The 20,809-nt window shown below is 51.5% G+C and overlaps 1 protein-coding gene across 1 annotated transcript; it reads right to left on the bottom strand.

The window, feature by feature from the left end:
- Positions 1 to 811: 811 nt before the first annotated feature.
- LOC119091317 (DNA-directed RNA polymerase I subunit RPA43) lies at positions 812 to 5,209 on the bottom strand. The gene is made up of 4 exons (XM_037214027.1): positions 4,959 to 5,209; positions 3,203 to 3,345; positions 2,435 to 2,621; positions 812 to 1,624 (listed from the first exon to the last, which is right to left on the bottom strand). The coding sequence occupies exons 1-4, from the start codon at positions 5,159 to 5,161 to the stop codon at positions 1,168 to 1,170; spliced, it is 990 nt and encodes a 329-aa protein (XP_037069922.1). The 5' UTR covers positions 5,162 to 5,209; the 3' UTR covers positions 812 to 1,167.
- Positions 5,210 to 20,809: the final 15,600 nt, after the last annotated feature.

Genomic DNA, 20,809 nt, shown 5'->3' on the forward strand with positions numbered 1-20,809 from the left:
CCTACTTTGGTCACCACATATTACATTGTGTATCATTGTTGATGTACTGTGTTGTGAGTCGTATTTGCGTTTACTCGACTGGGTGTATCAGTGTGCGTCCGCCGTGCGTCAGCCGCGGGTGGTAAGTGTTACGTGTTTCATGTCGGCATGCCCTGCAGTGCCGCCTGTCTTGGAGTGTGCAATATGTTACTAGTTTTGGTTGGTTCATGCGTTCTGGCCGCGTAAGCCGACATTTGCGCATGCACTGTGTGCGCAGCTCGGCGCTGCGGTCAAAGCCGGTACAGACCTTAGCGGGGCGATGGCGGCGAGGCAGGCCTCAACATCAGTACAGCTACGTATTACGCGAAACGCGGCCGGGGAGTGTTGGTTTGAACCGTGCGTTGGTAGAACGCACTTTCCGCTTGGTATTCGCGCCCATCGGGCTGAGAGCACACGATGTTGGTGACGTTCACATTGGTCAGGCTTCTGCCGTTCTATCCGTTCGATATCGCTACATTTGTCCGCGATTGCATGTATCGCGCATGCCTTCAGTATGGCGCCGGCGGACGCATCATCGGCGCGACGCGTGGCGCGAACGTCGGCGCCCTCCTGCCGGTCTCGGCGCGCCGCCACAACCGTCCAAACAGATATCAAAACAATGCTCACGTGACGTCAGGGGGCCCGCACCTCTCGTGGTCCCGTTGTGCATGATCCAGGAGCGAAACGCGAGCTGGGTTCGAGTCGTGGTCGTTCAGCCCAGACGTTGGCGAGTATTTTTCCATGTTCTGTCACCTCCAGCGTCTCTTGGTCAGCCGGTGGACAAATACAGGTGTGGCGCATGGTACTCCGTGTTGTCTTCAGAATCGGTCCACATAGTGAGCACATGTGACGAAACGGCTGAGGGTGTGTGAGCTGCCCAAAGGCGCAACGCACCGGCACGGGTCCAGAAGTGACAAACGTTCAACGGCAGCATGCAGCGCTTGTGTCTAAAAAACAAATACCCTCAACATGGCAACAATGTCCGTGACTACTGTGACAACAACCGCCGCGGAGTACTATCTCGGAGAGCGCGTACCCATCCCGTGCCCCGATTCCATCCGCCGCACCAACGCACCGCGCCGCGAGTCCGCGTCAGCGCGCGCACACAGCCGACTTGTCGACCGCGCCTGTAACACAGCAGCCTGGCCATCACATGGTCCGTCGGCTCCGGTCCCTGCCCTCCCTCGGCCCACCGCGCCTGCCACCGCCCCTCGGGGCCGGATCTGGCAGATACAGCTCCGCCTCAGCGTCCGGCTCGCGTTTGATCCGCTTCTTGCGCGGGCTGGAGTCGGTGTCGGCGTACCGCTCCCGCCGCGACCGGTCCGCGTCCCGGCACAGCGTGTCGTTCGCGTCGGCTTCCGAGCGTCGTTTCCTCTTGCGCGGCGTGACATCAGCGCCGGGCGGCGGCGGCGCGTCCACCTCCGCTCGTGACCGCTTCCGGCGGCGCCGGGACGTGTCGGGCGGGGTGGGCGAGGAGGGGCTCACAGCGGCCGGTACGTCATCGTCGATGGACGAGAGGCCCGAGTCGGGCTCGGCCCGCGGTGGCGCGTCCTCGTCGAACCGCATGTGGGACTCGGACGACGCTGTGCTGGCCTCCAACGATACACTGAAAAAGGCGAATGATCAGCTTGCTTGGAGGGCGCAAACTGACAGCTAACTGAAAATTCATGGTCGCAAAGGTACGAGTTCTAGTTTCATGATGACCGGATTACAGAGAATGACAGGAGATTACGAGCACTTCAGCTTTGAAAAGGAAGCTGGAGCAGCAACATTTTTATAAACATGAAGCGTGCTGTGACTCACCTCGACGCAAGGCGCCAATAAGCAGCAAGACGTGTTCACCAAGTTGAAAATCGCCGAGACACAGTCTACACAATGACAGACCTCCCAAATGATTTTTGGGCTGGGGTACTAGAATGGCAACTTAGTGGTTGTATTCTCATGATATAAGACACCTGGCGAACAATATCGACAAGCTGTAGCGGGCCCAAGCATTCTAACTCGTCGACGCCGGAGAAGCTGAATCGAAGATAGCCTGGCAGGCAAAAGTAATCTGCAACCTCCGGGCTAACAAACGCCACCTATCGCATTCCAAATTGGGTACGCAACATACAACTGTCATCCAACATCTCCGCGGTTCTCAGATTGCTATCGAGTGTCATACCGTAGTGCGGACAGCGTAAAACGTTCGAGTGAAGGCGTGGAGGGATTCTTTATATACAGAGAAAACCGAGCAAGTCATTTCTCCTCATAATGGGCTTGCAGGATCCACATGTCATCTCACACGGCACTGCGGGCCACAACAGTGAGATCAAACAGGAGCCACAACGAAAGGCGTATTTCATGAGCGGAAAGAAGAAGGCAACCTCGCCTGTCCGCGTTCAGGACGCCCATCACACACGGGATCTGAACTTGCCTGTCTGCGTTCAAGACGCCCGTCACACACGGGATCTGACTGAGAAGGTCGACCTTCTCAATGGTGAAGGAGATATCCTGGTGCAGCTGGACGCTGTTCCTGAGATGTGGCGGAAACCTCACGAACACGGTGAACACCTTGTTCGTCAGACACGTGGCAGTGACGCCGGACTTCGTCAGGACCGTTCCTGCAGGACGAGGGACACATGGGACCGACTCGAGGTCTGCTCCGGGGTAGCCACACCCGAGTTTGTAATGTCTACCGCGACACCGCCCAGCGCAGGCATGCGATTTAGAGCAGCCATTGCGGGAGCCAGTGCTCCCTATTGGAGCCGCGGAAATGATATGGAGAGTATGATTCTCTCCCACCACCATGCTGGTCCAGAACAATAAAAGTACACTACCTTGACTGCCACATGCCGTCAGCAATAGCAAATGACCAGCAGCTTAAGAGCTTTCTTAGTTAGATCAAATAACAGCATGCTTTAAACCAGCACCCTGAAACACACCACCAAAGTGCTTTGATGGGGAACAAAGCAACTGTCCCTGGACAAAAAAAAACCCACATTGGCATGGTGATGTGCAAATGTTCTCTGACACAGATCAGCATCCCATTTACAGCGACGCAAACATGTCATGGCATAAAACTGATGCATTGCTAGTAATAACTCTGCTCAACAAAATGCAGTGCCTAGTGTTACTGCATACTCTGGGATAAATGTGGTGGTGGCCTTCTCAGATAACCTAGACAGCAGTTGACAAATCTTACCTGTCAGAACTCCCCCTACCTGGGGGTTAAACACATAGAAATCAGCCTTGACATTAACATGGATGTGAAAGTAGCCTGGTATCATGTGACCACCATTGCCCAGCAGAGCAACATTATCATAGCCAACCAGGATTCCATCCAGTCTGAAAAAAGACAAAAAATCAGTCAGGTAGGTTATACATGGTGATTTTTGTCATTTAGTTTTGATTATGAACATGTACCAGTAGATGATATGATGAGTGAATTTCCTTTGAACTCCAGGCAGGCAACATATAATCTATGGTGGTCGACTGCTGTTGCATGGTAAATCACAATGCATATAGGTTTTGACACTAATAAGCATATCTGTGGCACCGGAAGTGTTATGACCATGTCATGGATTACTCAAGCCTGTTAAAATCATGTCATACTCAAGACTTTTTGGTGCTTTCTCAGGATTTCTTGAACTATATATGCAACACAACTTTACTTTGGTTGTTCAACAGCTCTGAAAAACCATGTGCTTCAAAGAGTATCAAAACAGGTGGTTCACGGCAATCCTTTGCCCCACTCTTACTATGTAGCCTACTTTATAACTACAGTGATATGAATCATCAGGTTAAAGATGGTTGTGAATGTCAACTTTCATAATGGAAAGGCTGGTAGTCCTTGGAAGGCCATTCATTTCCAGAATAGTAATGATGATGATTTTTATGGTTCATAGTAGAAACCACACTAAGTGTAAGTGTCCACAATTCAGATCTAATTTTGTATAAGCAGTCCCTAACAGACCCGGCAGAACAGCAATCAAGAGATCTGGTCAGGTGGATGGAACCAGGTGGTAACTACTTTGAACTCCAGGCAGACAACATTAACAAGCTGTGCTACTTTTCTCATCTATTTCAAAATTACTGTGCTGCTTGTGATGGAACAAGTACAAAACAGAGCAAACAGTCATATATGTACAAGGCACAAGTCTGCATGTAAGTTACAATGAGTGGTGATCAAACATTAGCTGAGAGCAAGTTTGCAGGAGACCTGGCAGTCACTGTCATGCTTCCAGACAGTAAGTTTCCTGACAGTCTGGTAATACAAGGCATTGAGAACTAACAGCATACTACCACTGGTTTAGATATCAGAAGCCACAACACTGAGTTAACTCCAGTACAAAACATTATGTCTTTTCTGGCCTCCATGATCTGTATTACCCAGACATTTAACAGTATCATATCTTTATCTGAATGCTGTACATCATGTTATGAAAATCAAGTATCATAAGCCTACTACAAGCTTCTGGCATGCCATTTTACTGTAACCAAACAGATCACTGTAAAATCCCTATTGTTATTGTTACCTACATTTTGCTTTTACAATCCACAAAAGCTGAAAAAAGTGATCCTTTGTAGCCACACACAAAGTTTCACAAAACAAAGTAGGTGCTAGACAGGGAAATGGCCGAACCTGTCCCAAAAGACAAAAAAGTCTCTCCAAATCACACAATGTATGAACCAAACAAAACTTATACTGCTAGCCATACCATCACAAATATTGCTGTTATGCTGACAACTGCAATTACAATATTATGTCACACATTCCAGCACTTTTTGTCAGGAGCATACATTCTAATGTATACTTCCAGACTAACAACAGTCAATATTATCTTGGCATACTGTCTGAGACTTCTTCAAACTAATTCATACATACCAAATATCAAGTAATGAGTCGTCATATAGGTTGAATGCTGTTTTATACTGTACACATTTTTACATATACTTACTGTGGGCTGTACTGACGAAGCTTATTGTTCAGGGCATCATAAATTCCCGTCTTTAATTTCCCTAAGGCACCAGGCAGCAAACCAACATGCATAGTTTGGGTGACCTTTTCTATAAATGAATCTTTTTTCTGTGCAAGCTCGTGAAGCAATGGAATATTTCCTTCGTTACTTAACTCGTATGGGAGAGACTTCGAACGCGCCATTTTAGATATATCGACGTAACCAAAACCACATACCCAAAAGATCAACGTGTTTAAGAATGACAACGTGACAGATGTCCTTGAATGCAACAAAAGCGTCAAAGTTGTATCTACTCCAGTGAACCGTTCGAATGGTAACATTGTTTTACTACGGATTTGATAACAAAAACTTATCGGCGTATTTAACATAAAAACTGCATCTTTACTTGCTAAAAAATGCAAGATTTTCGACTTTACTCTGAAAGCTGCTCTAGACAACAAAATTGTACTGTTTAATGAATATCTCACTCAATATGTCGTCATTTGATCACGTTATGGGACGTATTCATGACGTCACTCACTGCCGGACTGGCTGTGTCAGAATTGCCAATGCAGCGGACGGGTTGACTCACTTGTAGTACCTCAACTGGCCGAGAGATGGTGGTGTGTTGCTGGAGCGTATTTGCGGAACTATCAACACTTGATCGTGCTTTGACCCTTTTTCGTCGCGCTCTAAATTTTATTATTTTCCTTGTTTTATTTTCATCATAGCTCGTAACACTGCTCAAATTCTTGCATTTTGAAGCACAAAACGGGATTCGTGTTTGAAACTTGCATTGCACACATTACATTGGTTGGGAGCTAATTGACGTCAGTTGATACCAGAAATTGTGATGACATATGACGGACATTTATGCCTCAATGATCATATTTCGCTTGGTATTGAACATTTCATGGCCAACCATGGCATGATAGCATGATTATGGCAAATGATGGCATGCATACCTGGATGACCTTGAAATAATCTGTACGAAAGGCTTGCAAAAGTTCGCGAACGTTATCTTGGCAGCCAGATAGTTTTCAATCTGACAAAGACAGGATTGTGGGCTGCACTACGTGGTCTTCAGAATGGCTATCTCCGATTAAAAACCCATACAAAGGCATGAAACACTCCCTTCGCTCCCTTAATAAACAGAAAGTCAGCCCCGATGGTTGGTAAGAACGCATGCCTTTCGATCCACCCACCCGTGGCAAAATGGGTTCGAGTCGTTTTGGGGGCTCGCTCTTTGCCCTTGACAGATATGGTCTGCGGTCGGTGTGTAAAGTACGTTAAAACTTTGCCACCAAATTCTGTCTTTAACCTGGATTTGCGTGATCGGATGGTTGGGGTCAGGGCCTACACAACAAGTACTGCTTATTGTGGGCTCGGTTCCCAGAAATCTACCTATTCATGAAGTTTGGCTCACTTTTTTATTTCCTTATTGTAAAAAAACCTAAATAATGCCGGTTGATTGGCCCCAAACATATTGTCGTTTTCCTCGAAGCGGCGTCACATGCTGAAGAACACGTTGCTAGAAAACATATAAAGGCTTAAACATTACGATGATAATTAGTTCAATGAAAATAATCACACAGATTCTGTTCAGCTTTCATAATGAATTATTTTTCCACCGAATCACTAGTGAGGTAAATTGAAGAAAATGTCAGGAAAGGGAACAACGAGCTGCAATTTATTTACAGTGCTCTTCACTGGAAATTCATAGCATTGATTACAACTGAGGCGATGTCCGCGCCCGAGACAAAATTTTGCGGCATGAAAGTTTGTCTTTAGCTATCTTTTCCCAATACGAGCCAATGGGAAATGAACTCGTGTTCTAGGCGGACTTTGCTGAAAGTGCACTTTTGCCCTGGAACTTCTTCGGGAGGCAATTTTGTTGTTGATGATATTGTGCCTTATGCGATCGTTGGCCCTGGACGAGCTTATGCAGACAAACTTCTGTGACATGAAATTTTCCCCTAGACAATCTTTCATCCGGTGAACCATTGACCTTACTAACCAGTACTCCGCGAATGGCTTTCCCACGAATATTTTCAGGTGATTTTTATCGCGGAAAACCTTAGTTTTCCACAGACAAATGCTGATATGCTTAGAGGACACGCATTTATGCTATCGGAATTGTGAGGATGGTCAGCACTTTCCCATTCCAGCTCTGACCTCCATTATTTCAGTTTCTGTCGTTCACCAAGAATTTCAAATTGCATTGGTATTGGATGTACGTTACTAAATAACTACGTCTATTCACCCATTCTTCTGTATCGTTACCCGGCATGATGGCGTAAAGCACGGCAAATGATGTAATCGGTGGTAGACACATGACCGAAGGGAATCCAATGACGCGAAAACATTTCAAAGAATATTACGTTATCATTTGCAGCATTTCACGGGTGCCAGTGACTCTCAAGATTTATCAGAAAATGATTTATTACTTTCGATTTATTACTTTGATTTATTACTAAGATTTATCACTTTCGACGGAGTGTAAGAGAGGATATGCTCTGAGCAGGCGCACCAGCGCTGGGGAAAGTATACTTTTTGTCGCCGATTGACTTTTTGGAGACAAAATTTCCGCCAGCAGCGCAATGCAATGGTATAAGATGCAAAATGGTAGTGTAGTCCATGCCCAGTAGTGTCATCAGGAATCACCATATCCCCAAAGCCCCTCTCTTCGCTAAAATTTGCAATATCATGCAAACAACCCAAACACTTTAAGTCACAATGTCTTTCAACTAATGTCAGAATACCTGCTACTGCTGGGAAAGCAGGCGCGCCTGACCTATACTATGGGAAAGATAAATCACAGCAGCAGTTTTTCCACTCTCGGGACTTGTCAGGGCCTCACGTTTAAGCTCAATCTACCGCTGGCTTTGTTTTCCTCGACTGCAAAAAAACGACGACAAAGGACTTCGATAGCCAGGGGAGCAGAATACATGGCAGAGTTCGAACCGGTGGCAGGTAGCACTGGGGATGGCGTCCAACATGCAGACCTTCTCGATACCATGCCCTCCTATGAAAATCCCCTGTGCGCTTTGAGCCTTATCTCGCCCGTCATCAAACTGACCACTGTACCTTAGGTATGGTTCAAGCCTGGCGCAACATGTGTTGCTTGGTGGGCGCCTTTCGTCGTGCCCGAACAAGTAAATTGTATTGAAAGTTATTAATAATTTTACATCAGTCTGCAAGTTCTTTATGAACAACATAGTCGCTCTGACAGGGGGAGGGGAAGGGGGGGGGGGGCGTTGCATCCCCCCCCCCTCTCCTCTAAACATTTCTGGGATACCAATCTGGTATATTATGCCGTCTCGCTTAAATATTGGTAGTTTCTGGGGCATCCATTGCGCGTGTGTTAGCACCAAAAACGTGGACAATCAAGTGACGAAAGCATGCGTTAAGTCACTGCGTGAAATAAATAACCGACAGTCTTCATTACAAAATGGCCCCGCAGACTCTTTCTAGACCGATAGAGCTCGGAAGCTTTGTCAGAATCTTTACCTGGGATGAACAGAGAATGCAGATTGAAAGAGGTTAACAGTGTGACTATTTTATAAACATGGCTAAGCCATGTTTGTCTGGAAATGTTAAATACTCATTCAGAACTCATAAGTGGTACCCATTCTTTGATGTAGCTGTGAGTAAGCATGCTGGCATGCTCTTAGCAGCAAAGTCCTTGATGTCAGGCGCTGCAGTCTCCACAGGCCGCCTGGGGTCGGCCCCGCGGCAAATACTTAGTTGTGACCAACGGGTGGACAAAAATGATGACGCATGTGCAACAAAATAGTCTTCAACACTTGAAATGACACACTTAAAGGGTAATTATCAGGTAATTATCAATTATAAAAGGCAAGGTAGCCCAGGCTATAGTTCACTCGTGATATTTTTAGACTGTTGATAAGAATGGACTGGCCTTTACAGCACCGCGAAGCAGTGCTGAAATCTGGTGGCAGAACTGGAAGAGTCAAGGTTGAATTTATCTTTCCGTGTTGTTATGATCAAGTTACTCTGTCGAGATGACAAACTCAAAGCTATAAGAAAAAAACGCCCAGTTTTCTTTTTGAACGGCACGAATTAATTTTGAAAGACATTCGGAACCATTATTTTACAACGGTCGTTTTCGTGCGCAGAGCGCCCGCCGCCTGGTGTTACATGCAGCAACCAACGCCGTTCGATTTTACGGAAACTGCAACCCAGGCCATTGCTGTCCTTACTCCCGAAATTGCAGACGCGCGGCTCAAATATTTTGATGTGATTTGTTTCACTAGTCGACTCTGCAAAATAATGAACGTTCTAAGACAAACACGGGAAAGCCTTGCTCGTTTTTTAAACTCATTTCGACCCACTCAACTCAGCACTAATGGGTCCGTTAATTTCTCTCTGGGAAAGGGGCTCTGGACACATTGTTACCGCCAGTATAAATATGAATATTAGGTAACTCATTATTGTTCTTGGTTAAGGCTAAAGGTCCATCCCGTCCCACCGCGAAGTGTCTTCTAACTGTCATGGCGGCACAAGGCGGGATCCCCTGGCCGATTCGGAGGTCCTTAGAGGGATACATCATACTATGTTTGTCCCCTCCACACATGAAAGGTCCTCTGACCCGTGCAGAGGGCCTCGGATCGATGCAGGAACCCTCATGGACGCAATAACATCCCTGATCGCCCCAAGTGGTCCAATAATTGACACAGACTCCACTTTGGCTTATCGGGCCTATGCTAGAAATGGGTTGAAGGGTCAACTGCTTGACAATGAGGCCCTGACTGACACATGAGCCTTTCATTGTCCACTGTGAACAATGATTACAAGCTCCTATGTTTCCTTTCGTTGTCATAGGACAATGAAAGGCAGAGACCAACACAAGAAGCGCTCTGTCATTCGGTGTTCCATCTCCGTCCCTGTAGAGCAAGTCTTCCCCTGCCCGACTCGAGACCCCTTGTTGACACGGAATGCCCTGTTAAGCACTGTGGTCCCCTGAACGATGCAGGAACCCCACATTGTTACCGCAAGCATAAATAGGAATACAAATCAATGCACCTATATAAATCGCGGGAATATCGGTGTTCATGCTTGGAAAATGGTCCCTAAGAGCTCAGACCGACAGGGAGCCGGCTGTCCGGCATTGATGATCTCTTCCCGAAACAGAAGAATACTCTGCTTCAGGGGTCCCTAATTGGTGCAAGAGGCCTTCTAATTGACATTCGAGATCGTGGCTCTACGGGCAGGGGTCCTTAATGTGACTTTACATGACAATTCGTTTGACCTTAATGTGATTGCCAGACCTCTGGACCCTTTAGCCTTCCAATTCAGCACTTGATATTTAGTCCTAGCAGACCTTTTGGCCCCTCTTCGGGCCCTTCTAAACACCACTCCCGGCCAACCCTGGCCACTTGCTGCCACGGAATTCCTGTTTGGCACTATGGCCCCTGACCGGTACAGGGACTCTTGTGTGTCAGGGACCCGAACATTGCAGGTCGCGGGCCTCGGTTGTGCTTGGAAAATGTGTCTCAGGGGCTCAGACGGGCAGAAAACCGACCGTTTGGTTTCGTGTCGAAGCCCTATATAGGCAGAGAGAACTGAAGAGAGGACCCTTATAGAAGTCCTCCGACTGACATTTCTGGTCACGGCATTACGGCTGCGGGGGGGGGGGGCGGACCTGAGTTCAATTGGGCCACTGATATGCAGTCCCGAGGTGCCCTCCGATCCCTCCTTGAACCTCCTCAGACAAAACCCGTGACCGACCATTGGTCACAAGCCGACAAATGACCCCCTGGTGTGCACTGTGGACCCCTGACGGACACAGAGCCCCGACCACTGTTTCAGGGACCCAGACCATTGTAAATCGTGGCACTCGGCCTTGCTCCTGCTGGGAAAAAAATGAATTGGCCTTGCTCCTGCTGAAAATTGGTCGTCACTGCTGACGACATCATGTATACAGACTGCGCACTCCCTGACGGACCGGTCCTCGCCGACCTCAGAATTAGACTGAAACTTACCATGCGTGAGCTTCAGAACTTGGTCCAATTATCTCCAATTATCTCCAAATGAGCGAAACAAAAACTGCTTTTATGCTCCTTGGATCTAAGCAAAATTTCAGAAAGTCAGTTGACTTCCGTTTCGAACTAAAAGACTTGGCTGCGCATGCCTCAATTAGCATCAAAATTTTCAGCGTTATGGTTGATTGGGGCGTCATAGTCTGTCATGGGGTGCCCAAGTCTCGAGCGTCGTGAACAAATGTAATGGCAACCTCGTTTCTTAGTACAAGTTCCGTCATTATTTTACTTCAGACCTTCTCAAAATCATCACCCAGGCGTAGGTATTCCATCATATCGTGTGCTGCCTGTGAGCATGGGGTTGAGTGTCCAAGAGTCAGCAACACAAAATAAAAAGGAACAATGAACGTTGCTGCAAAAGTAAGTACCAGTTCCAGAAAGCCTTATCGTTTATCGCTGGCTCTAAACCCGTGGGATGGCCGAGGATCGAAGTCATGGTGGCGCACCACGGCGTTTAGTTTTGAACTGTTTAACGTTTAGTTTTAAAGTGCTTAGGGCGTTGAAGGAGATAGGCGCGCCTCACGAGGTCCGCGCGTCTTTTGTCCCGCGCACCGCTTTTTCGAGCCGAAAAGCACGCGCCTCGAACAGCGACAATCTGCACCTGCGCAGACAACAACTGGCCGCCACACAACGGGCGTTTTCACATCGAGCTACAGTTGCATTCCACCGTGTTCGGCCTTGCCACGACGCCGAGCGCGTTTAAGACCGTCACACACGATGTGATTTTAACCACTGACCACTCATCTGATCCGGCCCGCAGTGGGTTGGTACGTCTGTTAAGCTTTTTGACCATTGCTCACATCATTTACTGTGTGCCTTTGTGTGTGCCTTTTCATACCGCACCTGCATGGCCTAAAACCGTAATAGGCACTATGTGTATGATTTCCAATACACTGACACTAATAACATATGCTAACTGGGAAACGTGCTTTGCCCCTTGTGTTCTATCCCTGGGTCCCTTGCCTGGGAAACGTAAGTAAAAACGTAACGTAAACAAAAAATAATACTCATACAGTTCACAGCCCTTGCCTTCTTAAGAATTAAAACCATTTAGTTTCTGAGCTATACACCCTCGACGATATGCAGGCTATTTTGTGCAGACTATTTCAATGTCATCCAGACATGTACGACCCAAAAGCAACGTCAGTCAAATCCTACCACCTGTAGCTCATGCGGTGAAGGTCAAGGTCAACGATTATATTTTCTTCGTGTCATCCAATTGAAAATTGGTTGTCTTTAGCAGTCTTTTTTGCTCAAAAGTACACCAACTGTCACAAGTAGGCTGATTTCATCATATCTGATGCTGCTTTAATACCTTTAAATGTGGACCATTCTCTTAAAGGCATTATTGGGAGGGGGGATCAGGCGCTTCGGAAGCATACAAGTGACACCCGCGGATGGACGTCCTCGTTTGTGTTGGCCTTTTCTCATACTTTATCTCATTGTGATACGCCCTATTTAACTTTCAGGAAACCTCCAACGTTTCCCAGGCAAGGGACCCAGTGGGTAGAACACTAGGGGCAAAGTATGCTTCCCAGTTAGGGCTGAAGGGTGGCCTCGTCCCAGCCCGGGTTGCCTAGTGACTATCTTTCTGGCGATTCGGGGGCTTGCCTGTTTGTACATTGGTCGCCTGCTTGACGCCGGGGACCGCCTGGTGTGGGAATATGGGCCTGGGCCAACGCAGGGGTTCTTAATGACGCAAAACGCATCCCTTATCGAAGCAGATGTCCAATAATTGGCGCAGAGACTCCAGTTCAGCATACCAGCCCCAGGCTGAAATTGGATGGAGAGCTCTCCGCTCTGTAATGATACCCCTGACTGACACACGGCTTTTCATTGTTTCATTGCAGACTCTCATCGTAAACGACCATATCCACTTTCATTGTCAGAGGTTTCCGACCAACGCTGGACGCCCTCTAACAGTCTAGCACTCTGGGCCCAGTATCTGTCCCTGTTCAGGAAATATTGCCTTTGCCGACTCGGGCCCTTTGTCGACGACTCGGGGCCCCTTGCTCGATTATGCACTATGGCTCCTTGCCGACACAGGGGCCTCACTGATTCAGGGGTCCCAAACAATGCAAATTGCAGGTTCCAGCCCTGCTCTTGTTCAGGAAATGGGCTCCCAGGGCTCAGACCGACACAGAGCTGACTGCTCGTTGTTGGTGATCTCTGGCCGAAATAGAGGCCCGCATTCTACGTGGGTGTTCCCAGTCGGTGCAAGACTCCCTGACTGGCATTTGAGGGCCCGGCCCTTAAGATCAGGGTCCTTAATGTGGCCTACCGCAGCCCTTTGTACGTTCCCATCAGGCACTTGATCGTCGGTCGCAAGGGGCCTTCGGGCTCCTTTGCGGGCGCCTCGAACACTGCCTCAGGCCGATTCTGGGTTCCTTGCCATACAGGAGCCTTTTATGCACAGTGGCCGCCAGATCGCGACAGGGGCCCCTTTCTTGTATCAGGGGCCTCGACCGATGTAAATCGCGGGCCCCAGCCTTCCAGCTTCGGGAATGGACCCTGAATACTAGGCCTGACGCTGAATTAACCTGGCGGCGAATCCGTCGCGTGTCGCATTTATTGCCAACAATTTTCAGAAGCCTCGAGTCATTGCCCCATTTTTACTTGAAGGGTCGAGGCCTGGTCACAAAGCTAGAGAGCCGAAGTTCAAGCTTGGCTTGTGACTGAGCGAGGGCTGTTATTATTTGTTTTTGAATGTGTCTTTGGAACGTTCGAACCCCGTGCGGCGAGGCACTGAACGCCAGTGCATCACGCTCTCTCCAGATGGCAGTGTCTGTGCGGCGGGTATATCAGTAGTGTGAGGCCAGGACCGACTGAGTCTTCCGCACGCCAACCGCTTCATCACAGTCAAACCGGTTCAATGAAGGAAACAGCCTGCATGTGAACCGGGCATAGGCGCTCATCAGCTTCCAAACGACATGAGAAAGTAAGTGAGGTAGTAAGGCTTTCAACACAGTTGAGAAATGACGTTCATGACGGAACAGAATGACGACAAAATAGCTAGATTACTAACTGTTGACTAAATCTGATCAGCAATAGATTAGCTCCGAGTATGCGTGTTTCATCGCTAACCATGTATGGTTTCCGGTTATAGATGCCTTTGAACACAAGTTACCCAGATACCAGGCGCAACTAGTGTAGTGCTAAGCCTGTTCTGTACTTACTCCTCGAACTGTTAAAACGCTTGGCCTCCTCTACGGCTATTCTTGTCAATAGAAGCTATTCAATGGCGGGGCATGCCGACAAGTTTGATCCCCACCCCTGCGTTACCGCAGTTTCCATTACATATACCGTCTGCAAAAGCTTTACGGTTTCGCCCAGGACCCGCAAGAAATGCGGCCGCAACCACACCAGCACACGTACACGTCACTCAAGAACGGAGACGTCTGAACAGCAATCAATTTCCGTCCGGCCTCCTCCATCAGTCCATTCCAGTTCCAAGACCGGCGGACAGCATGCACCGATGTGGCACTTCGCACCGCTCCCCTCAGTGCCTCCCCTCCCCCTGCGCCGCCGGCGACCGGCGCGCCGCCCAGGTGAGCCGGTGGCCGGGCAGAGCCGGCGCATTCCTGGGCGCCGGCCGCGGCGGACGGCGGCGCGCGGGCACCGGCGCGGCAGAGGTGCGTGCGCGCCGCGCTCGGCCGCAGTCGGGCGGCGCGTCCCAGGCCGGCCGCGCGCCCAGCGGGCTCCTCTGCGAGGCGAGCGTCGCCGCCGAGTGGTGTCGAGGAAGTGGTGCCGTCGGACGGAGCCTAGTGCCACCGGTCGTGCCGGCGCGCACGTGTGGTGACGGGTGTGGTGAGAGTATGCGGCCGGGGCGCCGCGCCGGCGAGCTCGGCGCACGGCCCGACGCGGACTGGGAGCGCCAATGCCCAGGTGAGGAGCCGGCCCTGGGGCCGCACGAGACTGACAATGGTCAGCTGCTGCAGCCGGCTTTGTTATTGGGTTCAGCTAACGACATTCCGGGAGAGAAAAGAGGGCTGGCCGGGCTGATGGGCGCCCAGACAGATCTGGCACCCGATAAGGTTTTATGTGCGGTATCTTGTATCATGAGACATGCACATCATTTTTTTGCTGAATCCACGTCACAAAGCATAGCTATGGCTTTGTCCCTATAGTGATCAACGGGATCATTTTATTGTTGTTCCAGTGTCTTTTTTCTATCTGACAAGATATGTGCAGCTTGTTTCGCCTAAAGGCTCAGCAGACTGACGTCCAAGTGCCTTCACCAGTCATCCAACGGAAATGCCTAATTAAATTCCAGCGCTTCCTTTCTGTGATGCATTGAATCATGGGTTCAAAGATATGTCCTGTTGTAGAGTTGAAGTCTTCAGGCGCGCGGGCGGAACAATTACTTGGGCCGTTAGCTCGCTTGGCCGGCCGTAAACTACGGGCTGTCTCCGCCATTGGGACTGTAGTCGCTTCGAATTCTCGCTACTAGTGCAGCAGACCGACGGCCAAGCATTTTCCCAGCGCTTTTCTCCCATACTGAAGTCCCACAACCTTGACAAGCGACCTAAGAGACCTCATCGGGGAGCAGGCCAATTCAGTTGGTGTGCGAGATGTGCATACGGCTGATGGGACTGCCGTACGTGGCCCTAAATTGACCCCTCGTGAGTGGGCTGATTGGGCTCTGGCGAGGGAATGGCTGCCCGAGGCGGGGTAAAAATGGCGACTAAATCCAGCTTGCTGGTACATCGCGGACTTTAAGAGCTGGTCTTCGCCCTAGTTTGGTCTGTAAATTGACTGTATGTATTTAGCGGAATGTTCGGGCATGCCTCCCGTACAGGTGGCGGCAGCACTAAAGCCTTCCAAACCGTCAAAAGTGATCGGCCCTTCAAACACAGCGTGGAAGCGACATCGCCTTTGAAACAAGTCAGCAACCAAAACAATTTAAGTCATTCATTGGCATGACCCGGCCAGAAATGCATCAGGAAGCACGTAGGTAAGTTGAAACTGCAAGACTGCGGACATACAGACGGAAGGGATTTCGTGACACGACGTCTCGCGAGACGGCGCCATTCATAGTGTAGGGTGATTTAGCTATGCCTGCAAGGTCTGCCCCCATTCCGTCTGTCTGCAGGCAGACCGTCCAAACTCAGGGTCAGTACCTCGATCCAATCTGAGAGGGGAGGTTTAGGATCAGCGCGCTGGGCTAAGCGTGAGATGCGAAACAAAGGCGGCCGGAGCGGCGAACAAAGACTGAGTTCTGGCCGGGCCACTGAAGGGCTTCGCAGCGTCGCTGTCGTCCCGCGTCGCTGTCACTGTCCACCAACACTGACACTGTCTGTCTGTTACTGAACTCGTGCCATTGGACTTGTTGGTGGACATTGTCATCGATCGCATGCCTTTCCACCTGATGCGCTTTAGCGCGGTAATGGGTGACGACGCTGTTCACATTCACATTGCTGCTTAACAAGTGCACGAAGACAGCGGCAGGCATATCAATCCAATGTTAGAGCTATGCGATTCAAATTCACTCTGCCGTCCACGTGCTGCAATGCTGATAATGACCCGGGCTGATAACGATGTCGTAACTCAAGACAAAATGGCGAACATCCCGCCGCGTTCAGCCCGGCTTCGGCGCGGAGGCTCCGTCTAGCGCTGACAATCGACGGCGGATTATCTGGAGTATGGGACGATGGGGGGGGGGGGGAAGGGAGGGGGCAGCTCCAACCCGTCAGCTGGACACAAGGGAGCACAGCTCCATCATGGCGCAAGTGGACCACAGCCCTCGCACCCCCTCCCCCCCCCGGTCCACAACCCCCGCCCCGGCCAGGTGGTCCGCGACGTGAGATATCGATCGCAGCCCGGCGGCGTGCCGATGCCGGCCGGTTAATCCCGGACGCCACGCGGTCAGCTAATAACCGGCGGCGTCATCGGCGGGCACCTGGCGGCCGCTGTCGCTCCCCGCGCCACCCGAGCACGTACGGTCACACGCCGGCGCCGGCGCTGATGGCCTCGGCGGTCGCCGGCACCCTGAAAACGACGGCCAATTTCATCTGTGGTCATGCCGCCGCTGTTAAGCAGGTAACTGGCTGTTTTTATGCCCAGATGCGTTCGCCGTTGTACGTTTGTTCCCGAGCCTAGCAGCAAGCAGTGCGCAAGCGCGTTTATATTGTTATGCGTGGTTACCTTGGCAGACATTTCGTGCCGGCTCTTTATCATCGCTAGATCACATTGAAAGCGGTGATTGGCTGCAGGCGTCGAAAAACAAGTATGCTGGGTGCATGTCAAAGTCTCTGAAGACAATATAGCGTTGCGGATGCCGAGGCATGCCATGTTGGAGCATCCGTCCCGCCGGAGGGAACACTAAGGCGACTGCCTGTCGGAGACCGCGGGAGTCAACTGCCCGGCAGTCTGGGTCCATGTCCACCGGCAGGGTGGGTGTAAGTGAGCTGCCCTGCCGTCAGGTGAGGAGGGCGCCAACAAAGTCTGGGTGTCCTGACCGGGTCGGCACAAGGCACACGGTTGGATATGGAGGGTATCCAACCGTGAGTTATAAAACGCGGAATAGGATTGGGTCAGATTTGAAAACTTTCGCTCCATTGCACGTAACAGTTTAAATGTAAAGATATCAAGGGACAAATGCACCCATAATTGCTAATTCCGACTATTATGATCAGTTAAGCTGAACTGTGATGAACTACTATCACCCTTCTGGGAACTAGTTTTGTATGACAGAGTGAGCCGGATTGGATTTTGAATTCGTGACGGAGCCAGATTTGTGGGCTAATTAGATTTGTCTCTGATCCTTTGAATTTGTCCGGGTTCTGGAAACTGAACCCGTGAAACTAGCGAGCTAGTCTGCATCCTTTTATCGTTAGATGCTTGTAGCGCTTCAGCGGTTTACATCACCCCTCTATCCTTATTTATCGCTTCATCCTGAATCCTTGCAAGGCCACGTTTATCCCGGGCGTGCTGCGACCATAAGCCATAAGCCGGCTTAAGTGTCGCCCGAGCGCCACCGTATACCCCGACCAGGGGTCTCTGGCGGGAGTTCACCAGAGCGCTGACATATACCTCGACCAGGGGCCTCTGGGGCAGAAGGCGCACTAGAGCGTGTCATGTGCCTCCATCAGGGGTCTCTGACGGAAGGCACACCAGAGAGCTGGCATATGCCCCGGAGAGGGGTCCCTGGGCGGGATAAAACTCCTGACCGGAGGTCTCCCACGATGGCCGCAGCATCGTTCCACCACTCTCCTCTTTCCTTCATCCCGTAGCCCCGGAGTGGTCAATGATGGCAGAACGGACTATAATGCAAACTGAACCGAAACGCCATCAGTGTCCTTACCTTTTCCGCCCGAGCAGCGACGCTCGTCCCGCGTGATTTTGCTCTCGTTGTATGCTGAACCGCAAGAGTAACTCCGGCAATCGAGATCCCAGTCAGAGAGCTGTGCTATCTGTCTGCGGATATTTTACCTGTGTGAGCCGTATGATGGCTGTATGACGGCTGCATTCAGTTGTGTATTGGTGTTACAGTTGCCCTGCCGTGGCGGCTATGACTCCGCAATTGCCCTGTCTGTCGACCGTCCGGGTCCGTGTGCTGATGACGCGTCGGCCACTGCGACTGACGTTGGCCCATGGCCGCCGGCGGTGGCGGCCGTGTGTGGTCGCGCCGTCCCGCCGCTGGTCTTAAGGCGCGCTGTCCGGCGGCGCCCCAGCCGTTGTTGACAGCGCGGCGGCCCCACCGCCGCCGTCCCTCGCCGCCGGTCGCCGCGGAGCGCGCCGGCTGGCAGCGGCCAGTGCCCTCCATCCGCGCCGCCCGCCCGGCCTCCACCGCCGCCCGTCTGCCGTCGGCCCGGCGCCGCCGGCCGGCGCCGCGCTCCCAGGCCAGTGTGCGGTTACTTCGGGCTGGGGTCGTGCGGTTCACACCTGATCTGGTTTTGAGTGGTCGAAGGGTGGGGAATGAATGGGAAAATTCAGTGTCTGTCGGAATGGTGTTTTAGGACCATTACGGAAGATAAGTGAACGGTTTGATTGATTTCTATTCCACCGGTTCGTGCCCAGTTTGTTGCTAGCAAAAGTTCCTAGAACTTTCCAGCTGGTGCTGCGCTGTCCCAAAATAAATCATTCAATTCCCACCTATGCAGAATTATCGACCGAAGCGTCTCTGACGTCTCCTACGCACATTTCGCGGGCGGCGGACCATCGGTCATCTCCTTCCGCGCCCCGGTCTCGCGCCCGCCACGGGAAGTGTCGACAGCGCGGCTCTGCAGACGACGCCGCAGCAGCTGCCGGCCGCTGCCAGCTCGCTCGCCCTGGGGTCACGCGTGCTGGGCGCGCGGTGTTTTTGCCGGCGGCGCGCCGTTTTTGTCGAAGCACCCGGTGCTCGCCGCGCGCGGACTGGCCAGCTCTCAGCCCTCTCGCCCAGCGGGCCTCGGTCGGCGGCCCTGGCCGGCTGAAGAGAGACAGCGTGCCGGCGTCGGCCAGCGCTGACGGCGTGTGCGCAGCACCGCCGCGGAAAGCAATGGATTGTCCCGCAGAATGGAGAGCAGAGACGCCATAACGTAATTAGTGCCGAGTTCCTTGCCTCTCCTAAGATTGGGTACCAGCTGCGCCAGAAGGGAAGGCGGCTATCTGATCACCCTCTGGCCCCAGGCGCCATTCGGCCAGCTGTACTGGCGCCTGATTGAAGCCACTGCTTCGTGTATGTTCCCGTGTGCCCTGATGATGTTATGCCTGATGACGGCTCGGATTGGGACTCATTCGGTCGCCGCCTGCTTGGTCACCTCTCACCAATGTTAGGGTCACGATCGCTAAACGCTCGGTGTTTTGCTGACGCATGGCGTGCTGAAAATTTACCACTAGTGGCTTCAATGATGATAAATATGCGGTGGAAAACCCTGTTGCATGAGCATGTGTAGGCGATAATAGAGTGCGTTTGGAGCATGGCTGTCATTTGGCAGTAGCTGGTATAATCATAATCGTGAATTTGCATGTGGCTGAAGCGCTGTAATTTACACGCTTTTAAAATGCACGCACCTGAAACCTTTGATATTCGCTAGCAGGCCCTTGCGTGGTTTCCTTGTCACCGCTCCAAGGCTTTCTGTGTCGTATCCCTTCCCGTGCGCCACCACCTTTTCTTTCTTCCTCGTTCGCGTGCGACGCAGAGGGTTGCGGCGGTGCGACCGACGGCCGCCGATGGCGTCGTCATGGGAGGCTGACCCGGAGTTCCCACAGCCTCGCGGTGACGCCCGACCGTCCCTGCGCCTCACACCTCGCCCGCGCTCCGAGGCCCGAGCTGTTTGTCCCGGCTGGCCCGGATCTGCGCGCCGTGCTGGGTTGACTCAGTCTTACCAGAGAAGGACCCGCGATTCGCAGGAGCCGCGGCAGCTCGCAGTGCAAGCCTCGGGCCCGTGATGGTAGCAGCGCATCGTCGCTCTAAAACAACGTGTCTGTACATCATGGCGAAGGCACCTGTCGCGTCGTGATCGCGCTGTCCTGGCGGGACCCGTGCATCCGTTTTGTGGCCGACGGCTCGCGCGACCTCACGAGTCAGCCGCATGACTGCTGCGGCTAGGCGCGCCAGATGCGACGGTTGGCGCACCTGCCCGAGCCGAGCCGGAGCACCCCTTGGCAGACCTCGCACGCCCAGCTCGTCCCGCCGACGGCCGTGGCTCACACGTGACTTCCTGTCACGTCACTGGACCTCCCGCGGAGTGCAGCGACCCACCTCCGCCCCACTCAGGGTCCGGCCTCGTCCCTGCATTCGGTCCATGGCTAGGTAGGGGCACACATGTCATGTGCTGCGCAGCACTGCCATTGGCAAACAGAAGA

The sequence above is a fragment of the Pollicipes pollicipes genome, unplaced genomic scaffold (genome assembly GCF_011947565.3).
Source record: "Pollicipes pollicipes isolate AB1234 unplaced genomic scaffold, Ppol_2.1 Scaffold_3447;HRSCAF=4054_pilon_pilon_pilon, whole genome shotgun sequence".
NCBI classification, from domain to species: domain Eukaryota; kingdom Metazoa; phylum Arthropoda; class Thecostraca; order Pollicipedomorpha; family Pollicipedidae; genus Pollicipes; species Pollicipes pollicipes.

What these genes read in the sequence shown, in the direction of transcription:
- LOC119091317 (XM_037214027.1), bottom strand. Translation starts at nt 5,161, where the DNA reads ATGGCGCGTTCGAAGTCTCTCCCATACGAGTTAAGTAACGAAGGAAAT. An exon ending in CTTCGTCAGTACAGCCCACA is followed by an intron (nt 3,346 to 4,958) that starts GTAAGTATATGT and finishes GTCTTTTTTCAG; the next exon opens with ACTGGATGGAATCCTGGTTG. An exon ending in GGCGTCTTGAACGCAGACAG is followed by an intron (nt 1,625 to 2,434) that starts GCAAGTTCAGAT and finishes CGCCTTTTTCAG; the next exon opens with TGTATCGTTGGAGGCCAGCA.